This window comes from Pocillopora verrucosa, chromosome 7 (assembly GCF_036669915.1).
Source record: "Pocillopora verrucosa isolate sample1 chromosome 7, ASM3666991v2, whole genome shotgun sequence".
Taxonomy (NCBI): Eukaryota; Metazoa; Cnidaria; class Anthozoa; order Scleractinia; family Pocilloporidae; genus Pocillopora; species Pocillopora verrucosa.
This window is the reverse complement of record NC_089318.1, coordinates 4,064,553-4,074,917: the sequence shown is the minus strand read 5'-3', so window position 1 is coordinate 4,074,917 and position 10,365 is coordinate 4,064,553. Positions and strand designations below refer to the sequence as shown.

At 39.8% G+C, this 10,365-nt stretch overlaps 2 protein-coding genes across 3 annotated transcripts; both read right to left on the bottom strand.

Moving 5' to 3' along the window:
- Positions 1-179: 179 nt before the first annotated feature.
- LOC131789075 (uncharacterized) lies at positions 180-5,836 on the bottom strand. 2 transcript variants are annotated; one of them, XM_059106145.2, is made up of 8 exons: positions 5,498-5,836; positions 3,664-3,848; positions 2,924-3,055; positions 2,277-2,359; positions 1,952-2,072; positions 1,560-1,640; positions 770-891; positions 180-326 (listed from the first exon to the last, which is right to left on the bottom strand). In XM_059106145.2, exons 1-8 carry the CDS (start codon positions 5,713-5,715, stop codon positions 180-182), a joined length of 1,089 nt encoding a protein of 362 aa, XP_058962128.2. In that variant the 5' UTR covers positions 5,716-5,836. The 2 variants fall into 2 exon arrangements, with proteins under 2 accessions (XP_058962128.2, XP_058962127.2); XM_059106144.2 differs by lacking the exons at positions 1,952-2,072; positions 2,277-2,359.
- A 1,045-nt stretch (positions 5,837-6,881) lies between these two features.
- Positions 6,882-9,875, bottom strand: LOC131789098 (uncharacterized). Its single transcript, XM_059106174.2, has one exon. The coding sequence runs from the start codon at positions 9,812-9,814 to the stop codon at positions 8,360-8,362; it is 1,455 nt and encodes a 484-aa protein (XP_058962157.1). The 5' UTR covers positions 9,815-9,875; the 3' UTR covers positions 6,882-8,359.
- Positions 9,876-10,365: the final 490 nt, after the last annotated feature.

Here is a 10,365-nt window from a genome sequence, read left to right as displayed (position 1 = left end):
CAGAAGTAAACTTAGGAAACATTCCTATTCCCAGTAAAAAATAACGACCAAATACCAACGCGTTTGACCGCTGTGTTGCAGACTGAACTAAACTCAACATTTAATAAGGAGTGGGTTGTTTCAACAAAACTTTACGAGGATTGTAGCTAACTTCGAGCGTGACGTCTCCTCAAGTTTAACTACCCAGATCCATTAGCGGCTTGTTGTTTTTTCGCTTCCTCGTATTGCGGTGTCTTCTTGACAAAACCTCTTTCGATCAAACTGTAGGCCATGTCTATTACGCTTTTCTTGAAATCCTCAAACTGCATACCGAAATGGTCTTTTATCTGAACAAACAAAAGAAAAAAGCAAGAGATTAGCGCTTTTAAAAATTACTTGGACCAGGCTTAAATTCTACGTTATCTCAACCATCCCTACAACACCCGTTGAGATTAGAGCTCTTTTTGATTAAGTGTCGTGAGAGCAAAACCAAAGGAATTACAACAGATAATCAGAAAGAGAAGGAAAATAGTTTTAAGAGCCGATATGGACTTAAAGTGAAGCAATCAAACTGCTTCGAGGGCGGGAAAAAAACGCGGGCGATCAAGTCGTGTTGAGAGGTTGGTGCGGGGTTTCTTGACCAATCACAGAGCGTAGTACAGGAAAACCTATGCAATCTCAGTTTAGTTTTGACACTCCAATAAAAATTGTTCTATACCACGGAACAAAGATCCCAAGATTGTGATTTCCTTTTTAATTATTAATCAATTATTTATTAATTATGAGTTACCTTCGAATTATCTAACTTGATGTCTTTGTTAAGAAAAGGTAAAATAAACTTCAACGTGCCATCAAACCACGAGGCGATTTTTATCATGACCTTTGGAGCCACTGTGGTAGGAACTTTATAACCTATAAGAATGGAAGAAACTTTTCTTCTTAAGATTGACTTATCTTATAAACATCTTACGTTACATAAATAGGGGCATTTCGATTAAGTGTCGCAAAGCCTAAGCTGAGTAATCTCGGCACCAAATCCGAACTTTAGGGAAAATGTCATAGAGAGCCAATGAGAACTCAAGGTAAAAACGATTTCAACCACATTTTAACCCTTTATACTCTAACATCTCTATTCATCTCTCATTTCTATCTACAAACATTACGCTATCGACATTGCTGATCCTAGCAGTATGCAAGACGCGTGTCATATGAACTTCGTAAAAGACCTCGCCCACCGTGGAGTCTCTGTGGCTCAGTGGTTAGAGCATGGGAGCGCGGAATCCGAAAGTCTGAGGTTCGATTCCTCATGGGGACTCAAAATTTTTTCTTTGTCCCACACTCGTGACAAGACGAAAAAAACATATTTCTCTATCTCTATGTATATTTTCCATACTGTTCTCTATGCATTTCCCAAGGTTCTCAGAGAGATGACTTGTTTAACAGTCAAGAGCTCCATTAATTGGTGATCATCTCCATTACTCTCGTAACCTTTATGTGTGATTCATGAGTGATATTGTAAGGAGAAATCAGACGCTGGTCACTCTAGGGGGTCAAGGAATTTAAGTGTACAAGAACCTTACCCAGAGGTCTGAATTCTTCATGAAGCAGCCGTGCCATATCATCCATCCAGTAACAGTCCGTGATGGCGAGGTATCTGTTACCTGTTAAGACAAAAAAAAGAGGAGTAGAAAGTGTTTATATTAAATCAGTCATACGGTTTGCAAAGTGAAGGGTCCAAAGTTGGTCGAGCGCATTGAGATGCGACTTTGGAAAACACTCGGCTCCAGACCTTTGGCCACTAAGGGGAAAAAAGCCTCAATCGAAGTACGTGGTTGCTTTATATGAAAACCAAAAAGTTTGCCAAGTTTTTTCCTTGTGTTCTCTTCGCATTCTACCCTTATTGAGATGAAAACAGAGCCAAGAAGCCTGTGCAGTAATTTGTAATCTGTTCCTATGCCAAAGGAAATATTACCAGCTGCTTTAGGTGACGTCATGGCAATAATATGAGCTCTAGCGCAATCTCTGACATCAATCACTCCAAACATCATTTTAGGAACCATTGGCATTTCTCGCTGAAGAAAACGCCTGTGAAGCTAAAAAAAGATTATTGGTTACTTCAGTCGTGATTACAGGCTGTGATAGCTGGTAATTATGTCCGAGCCATTAATTATGTTTTGACAAACACACAATTTTGCAACTCATTGTCTATCACGGAATAGACAGCGAGTAGCGTAGCCAATCAGATTACAACCTTTCTCATTGAACGCCAGTAGATTTATACTGAAATATACATTTACCTCGGTGCTTGTGCAATAAGAGCCTAACACAGGGCCAACAATAAACCCAGGATTGATGGTACAAAGCTCAAACTTCTCATCATCTGTCAGTAAGAACGAGGAAACACGACGTGTTAAAGTCCCGTAGAGCTTGGAAGGCGGATACGTTTAATTTGGGCTAGACATGTGGTCTGATAGCTTACATCGAAGAATTACGTCATTTCATTTTAAGAAAATTATGTAGTTCTTCGACAGGTTTGTCAGAGCTGGTAATGAAATTATCATCAGGGGAAGAGTCTAAGTTCTATTCTCATCGGGCAAGATACAAATACTCGCTGCTATACTAGCAAGAACAGTTTCAAAGTGTACAGGCAAACCACCACAGAATTCCTTAAGGGTAGCCGTGACAGACTTACATCCCATGCGGGGGAAAAGCAACACTATCAGTCGCTTCATGCAATGGGACCAGAATAACCTGCAAAACCAGTTTTCGCTTAGTTCATGTTTCAAAGAATCAAACACCGGGTTTAAAAAAAAAATGTGTCATATACACTTTAAGTCTATGAGACTCAACCCGTGATAGCTTGGTCCTGATTCTCCTGAAATTGCATGACTTAGTTTCTTTGAAATAATGAAAGCTTTTTTTAAAAAAGTCAATAAGTTGTAACCTGGCAACTTCTCCACTAGTTCCCAGGCGGCCTTTTCCGCACGCTTCTTGCTCTTCTCATACGGGCTGACCCCCTCGTCTGCTGCCCAGTCCTCCTCGGTGAAGACTTTATCTTCAACGCCTTGTCGACCGCCTTTGCACAGGTAAAAGAATAGTGGCTGAAAAAATTAATGAATGAAAGCCGAGCTTTCCCGGCGCTTCCATCAAGGAATGGCGGCTGAAATGACAAATTTTGTTATATCTAACTCACAGCAAAAAATTAAATTGAGAAAATAGCGCGCTCTTAAAAATTTCACGTCAATTGAAAGCATATTATCGAAGAGGAAAGAGTCTGAAATTTTTCATGATCTGAAATTTTTCATGATCTCAATATGTTGTAAAACTGAGATTAAAGCATAATCTAGTAACCTGCAGATCCTACCGTGTAACTGTAACTGAAAACGGCTTGACCGTGAAAGGCCTAAGTATGAGTCTGGTTTAAGCATCTTCGATTGGAAAACGCATTTCTCGCTTAGAGCCGTCTTAATCCTTTGAACCCTAAGAGTTACGAGATCTAATTTCTCCTTAAAATATCACCTCTGAATCAAACATTAAGGTCATGAGAATAAAATAAATGATCACCAACGAAAAAAGCTTTGATCGGTAAACAAAATCTCCTTGTCAGCACCTAAGGAAATGTATAGAGAACAGTATGAAGAATATGCATACTGATGTTAAGGGTTGAAGAGTTAAATCTCTTACTATGAATTGCAGCACTGGAACTCGTCAACACAACTCTTTTTACCCCGCCCTTGGTCTTGGCACACGCTTCAAGGACGCTTTTGGTTCCTTCCACGGCGGGTGCAATAACCTCCATCTCATCTCTTGGCATCTTGAGAGGGAGCGGTGACGCAACATGAATCACATAGGTACAGTCTTTGACAGCACTGAAAGTAAAGGCAATTTATTTCTAACAGAAATAAGATTTCGGCCACTTAAAGAAAACACTGTGTAATATATTACACGACATGCAATACCACTTCGCTTGTCTCTGGGGTAAGCAGTATTTCTTTCAGCAAAAGTTCGGGTGGCTCCTTTTCGTTCTAGGCTATACACTATAAGGGAAGGTACGTTTCTTCTTGGGGGGGGGGGGGAGGGCTGAGGAATTTTGGTATTTTTTCCAAAAGAAAGTGTTAGCCCTCCCTCATGTTTTGATTAAAAAACTCCTGACCCCCCCCACTTTGAGGTGACTGACAAAAGTGTGACCCTCCCCTCACTACCACATGGTATGCTCCATGCCATAGAAACCTCAGAACATTTTTCGACATTTTGCTTGTAAACGCAAAATGTTTGAATATGAATAAATCTCGATATTGAATATGAGCAGCTTAATGACTCAGGAGATCAGGCAGCGGATAGACAACAGCTGGAACAAGAAACCATACCCGAGTCAAGTACGTCACGATACGGACGGAAAAGGACACGAGTACTCCGAGAAAATTATGTCCCATGGAATAATATACATGTAGACACCCAGTAACCTTGTAAAACTAGTACCTGCACCGAATTAAAGAAACAAGTTGAAAAGAAAAAACTTAGTCTGTTAAAGAAAAATGGAAAATAACATCACAAAAATCCCCATTAAAAATTCTGGAAAAGGTGTGACCTTCCCCTTGAATAGCTGAAAAAGAGGGTATGGCCCTCCCCCTTTGGTGCTCACTTTCACTGATGACCCTCCCCTCTGAGGCCCCAGCCCTCCCCCCCCCCCCCAAGAAAAAACGTACCTTCCCTAAAAGAGCTGGACTTTCACAAATCTTTACAACTCACTTGCTACAGTTTTTACCCTTTCCCAAACCAACCTCCATTGGCTGGTGATGCAATGCAATAATCCCGTTGGACGGGAGGGGGAGGGCACAGAAGACAGAAAAAAATTTCTTCCATATGCATATTTCTGATTAGATACCGCTATACAAATCGGAATACTGATGAAATAGAAGTAAATTATCAACCCACAGCTAAATGGTTTCCAGTGATTGCGTCTTAAAAGGAAAAAAAAGCTGAAGTAAACCTCCCCCCGCGACCTTGGAATATTCTAAAACTGGCTTGCGTGACTGCACTTTGGGTGAAATCGATTAAATCTAAATTCAATTAATGGTTTCTGCAATATTTTACTGCAACTCTTTGAGTGGGTAAATTTCTTATTCAAACACGGTCCGCAAAAATTTTCCCTTATTCGTAACCCTCACAGTAAGCACAAGTTAATTCTCGACACTCCAAAATCGCATACCAGTGAGTTTTGCGTTCCTGCTCTATTTATATTGGCTTCAAAGGGGAACGTTTTATCGATGGTGGTCACGCCCGCCGACAACTGAAATGAGTTCAGCGTTTCCTAATAGCGGGGTGAGAATGATTAACTTTCTTTTTCAAGTATTAACACAGATGATTAAAATCTAAAGCAGGCTGCTATCCCTAATTTTTACTTGCCAGCTGCAGTGATGCCTTATTTTGTGTTTGGAACACCGACTTCCGTTTGGTCGACTTCCATTCGGTCAAGTAAATCGCTGGATCATGAAGAAAGAAATTCGCTAATACTTACTCAATCCAAGATTCTCTTTGACTAAGATCTGCTTCCACCAATTCCAGCTGTTGTTTCGAATTTTCTGGGCACAGTGCCCTCAATGGTTTGAGCTTCTGTTCGTTCGCTAAACTTCTGACTGTTCCTCGAACGATGTATTGTTGACCAGACTCCAACAGCTGCTTAACAACATGCAATGCGAGGAAACCAGAGGCCCCAGTGACAAGAACACGGGTCATTTTGACGGCGTGTTAAGACTACTTAAACACCTGATTCGACTGATTGGAAACTGTTTGTGCTGATCTTACAAATGCGTACAGAATACTGTGTATATCTACAAATAGATACCTTCTCATATTTGATTACAGATGACGTCAAAATGAGGCAATGTATCCGTTCCATTTGATCAATCAGATGCGTTCAGTATATCGTCGCTCTTTAATGGTCCCTTGGGAAACACTGGTAAACATTACGAACTTCAAGATCGGAATGGACCAGAGGAAAAGAGGACTACGGAATATATTCATAAAGTCATAAAGAAACACCTGAAACCTAAATCTAAACGTTCCAAACGAGCAACATAGGACAACACCGATTTTCTCACATCCGCCATGCACATTTGACATGCTATTAAATTTTTCCTTTTTTTTAATTTTTTTCTCACTTGTTGAATCTACTGGGTTTTCATTTCAATGATATACTTTTGTTATTTGTGCACTACAACCCATAATTACTATATTAGTCTGGGTTTAGGGACACTCAAAGAAAGAGAAGCTCTAAAGGCAATTTACTTCATGGATTAGTGAGCCAAAGGGGCTTAAATCCAGCTATTTTGATGAAACAACCTTATTCAACAGAGAATTGTAAAATACAACAAAGAATTGCCAAAATAGATTCACAGAAATTTTCACAATTCAGACTCTTGAAAACACACTGAAATAGTGGAACCGGCAGTCACTCAGCTAATGCCCACAAACCTAATTATCCTCAAGCACATTTTTCCCTCAAAACTGCACAACTTGACCCAAACCTTTAATTTTTCAGTATTTTTTCAGGACATGTGAAAATTACAGTTGTGATAGGTGTGGTGAAGAGAGCAGTCATTCTATTTATCACATAGAGGCCGTCACCTCACATTTGGTATATTGGGATTTGAATTAAGAGGTCTGATTCAAAGCCTCAGCTAAGTCATTGTCTTGTGTTCTTTGGCCAATCACTTTATCACACAGTGTCCCCTCTGTTCCCCTTCCCACCCCTATAAGTACTGGTAAACTGTCAGGGAAAACTGATGAAAGCCTGCTGGAGGGAGGGGGAGAGGGGGGGGGCTTGTAATGTTCTTTTATTTCGTTCCTCTCTATTTCACATGCATATCAACATTTATCCCCTGTTTAAAAGTCCTTCTTCCATATTTATTTGTTTCACAATTAAAATTTCATTGACACTGGATACCCAGATTGCCTTTAGGGAATGTTGCATGCTCTTTGTCCTTTTTTGCCATAACCTTTCCACAAACAGCTGTTTGTCTCTGGGGTCAAGAGGTGACTCTACCTACACCTTACCCTCTAAACATAAAATTCTTACAATATTATTTTTGCTGATCTTCTCCATTTAATATTCTCATTCAACTTTTCAAATATTCCAAGTTAAAAGGTAACTAGTACTTATTAAATGGAGGCAATGTTGTAACAGCTGCAGTAAAATAGGGGCTCATTTGTTTTCATAAATTATGAATTTTTTGGCAAAATATTTCACATCCTCTTGGAACATAGATATTATAATTCAAACTAAATAAAGACTGGAAAATATTACATTTTAGGAAGCTGACGGTATTTTAAATCATAAAGAGTCAAACTTTTTAAACACAGAACCATCTTAAGATAATTTTATGTACTATGTTAACCCTTTAACCCTTTCACTCCCACAAGTGACCAAGACAGAATTTCTCCTTACAATATCAATACAATATCAAGCAGGCAGGTGATGAGAATAGAGAAGACTATCAATCATGGGATTAATAGTTGATCCAATACCAAATTCTCTGAACTTACATCAGAAGAATTTTATGGCAGATAGTAAGGAGAATTACTAATTAGATCTTGGGAGTGAAAGGGTTAAAACATCAATATGCATATTTTCAATATTGTTCTCCATACATTTTCTTAGGGGCTGACATGAAGAATTTAATTAACAATCAAGAGCTTCTTTAGTCTCTAGTTGGTGATCATTTCCTTTTTTCTTATAACCTTAACCCTTTAACTCTCAAGATCTGATTAGCAATTCTACCTACTGTCTGCCTTAAAATACTTATGGTTTCAATTTGGAGAATTTGGTATTGGATACACTTGTAGTCTCCTTATTGAGTTTTCATCTTTATTCTCCTCACTAGTCGGCTTGATTCTGTGTTGATATTAAAAGGAGAAATTCTGTCTTGATCACTCATGGGAGTTAGAGGGTTAATGTTTGAGTCAGAGATAAGACTGTATGGAGAAATGTTAGTAACTATTAGGGGGTCATAAGTTTGGACACTCCTGGAGTAAAGGAAACTGAACACTAGAAGTTTTTCAGTAGTTCATGGATAGCAAGGACTTGCATCTGTATGGAAATATGTATAACAGCATGTTACAGGGTGGTAACTTATCCAATGGTGTTACTTGAACTTTGTAAGATTGGAAGAAACTTTTAACGAGAGACTAGATCATTTTAAATTGATTGTCGTAAGACCAAAACCAACAAAATCACAATCAGTCAATCTTGTGGAGCACATTAGGGAAGAAAATCCAACTGATTCAATTTCTTGCTCTCTCTTGGATCACAATCGAAGCCCAAATATGCACTAACAATAAACAAATGCACATGGGTAAGAATTTCAAAACGTTCACAGAGTCAAGACTTTGCTTCTGATCTCCTGACAAGCTCAGCTTCTGTTGCTGCTGCAAGGTCAGGTGCTTTAAAGTTACTGTTCTCTAACACTGCCACAAGCAGTTGAAGAGCTGAATCTGGCAATTCTGGAAAATCACAACGAAGAATGTGATCTACAAGCTTGTGGTGGAGTATTTCCTGAAGGAAACCTGCTTCAGTAAGGGCCCACAAAAGGTCAACAGCTTCCAAGGGATGATATACAGAAATATCACTATCCATTACATGGTCTCCTATGAAACTAAAAAGATCTGGTATGAAATTCTTGGTCTTTGCAAAGCTCTTTGCAATCATTCTAAGGCCTCTTGAATCAAAGTTGAGTTCACCTCTTGAAAGAAGGTTAGAAGCAACTCCTTCAAAGAGATCAGGGGCATGCCTGTTTTTCTCAGCATAAGAAGAAACAATCTGAGCTAGCTGCCTCTCTGAAAAACGCAAGAGACCACGCTTCAAAATTTCACGTTTTAAACTTCTGAATAAATCCTTAGTGTTCCCTTTGGCCATGGCAAATGACCAAAGGACTGACACTATGACCTTCTCAGAGAAATGTGATAAATCACGACTCAGTAATTCCTTCTTTATAGCGGCAAACAGTGAAGCACTTGTCTGCTTCATCTGCGCATAGGACCAAAGAATTTTGCTGATATCTTCCACGGTGAAATCTGCCAAATCCCGGGCCATAATTTCATTTCTAAGCACCTTAAACATCGAAAACGCTCGGACATAAGCTTTGCCGTATGCCAGAAAGATCACAGCTATGTCCCCGTTAGTGAACTCGCTGAGATCACGGCTTCTGATTTCTTTATCAAAATGGAGCAGTGCAAAAGTCACCTCTAAGTGTTCATGACGCGACTTAGCTTTCACTCGATGATTCGCTATCGCCCAAACAGCGCTGGTGAGTTGAGAACATTCAAAATGACAGCTATTCCATTTCATAGCTTTCAAGAGAGATTCTGTCGCTTCCTGCACGCGACTTAAGTCAACGGCCTCGCTGCCTTTTCCATGCCTTACTTGTTGGTGAGAAAAACGGGAGAATAGTGCGACCTGAGAAGAAATGGTCATTACGTCGTCCGTGGCTAAGTTTGAGTCTTTCAACACTTCATACAGTTCAAACACCTGACCTATATCACTTTCATTTTTTATCTTTTCCATGAGTGGAAAGGAACTCAAAACCTGTTCCGTCCTGGGCCTGTTGAGGTCTTTGCTCCACTTATACTCATATGCTTCTAACAAACCCCAGTACCCTTTCCGTGAGTCAATCGGATAATCTTGATCTGAAAATCGTCTACGGTAAGTACTCCGAAAGGCATCCGAAGAAAAGAGCCTCGACGAATAACATTTGAAAATATTAACAAATGAATATGTCATTGGGGTGTTTCTGATCTTGAAAACTCTCACATGGTGGTATAAAATTCCTTGGAACATGATGAAGTCTTATTCTTTCCGTGACCGGGCACAGATGATTACACATTAAGTACCGGTTACAATGGCGGCTCGCGTTCGATATCTTCATGTAAGAACTGCTCTAATGTCCCACACCCGTCCCAGGCAACACAGCGGTCAAACGTGGGACACGCGTGAGGGGATCAATTCTGGACGGCCGATCGCCAATCTTCCGCACAAAATTCCAAACGATAAAAAAATTTGAATCGTTCATAGAAATCTGTGAAAGGAAACTAAAATGGGAAAAGAAAAATTTAAAAATTTCCAAACACGAAGCCTATTCAAGTACGGGCATTCCTTTAGTTGAGCTTTACAAGACACGAAACCAAGGCTGAGGTGGGGGGCGAGCTTAGGTGAAAAAATAAATGGGAGACGGCCAAACGATTGAGGATGAACAAGTTATTGAGACTCAGTGGTCTTCGCCAATGAGAAGTGTGCATGTTTAATAGCACCTCGTCAGATCAGGAACTGATTTGAACTCGTAGTCGAAGGTGAAGAATTGAAGACCAGGTGTCGACACAGGAAGCAGAAGA

Coding starts and splice junctions, on each gene's coding strand:
- LOC131789075 (XM_059106145.2), bottom strand. CDS start 5,715: ATGACCCGTGTTCTTGTCACTGGGGCCTCTGGTTTCCTCGCATTGCAT. Junction 892..1,559: donor TGAAGAATTCAGACCTCTGG/GTAAGGTTCTTG, acceptor CCATTCTTATAG/GTTATAAAGTTCCTACCACA. Junction 327..769: donor TCAAGTTAGATAATTCGAAG/GTAACTCATAAT, acceptor TTGTTTGTTCAG/ATAAAAGACCATTTCGGTAT.
- LOC131789098 (XM_059106174.2), bottom strand. CDS start 9,814: ATGTTCCAAGGAATTTTATACCACCATGTGAGAGTTTTCAAGATCAGA.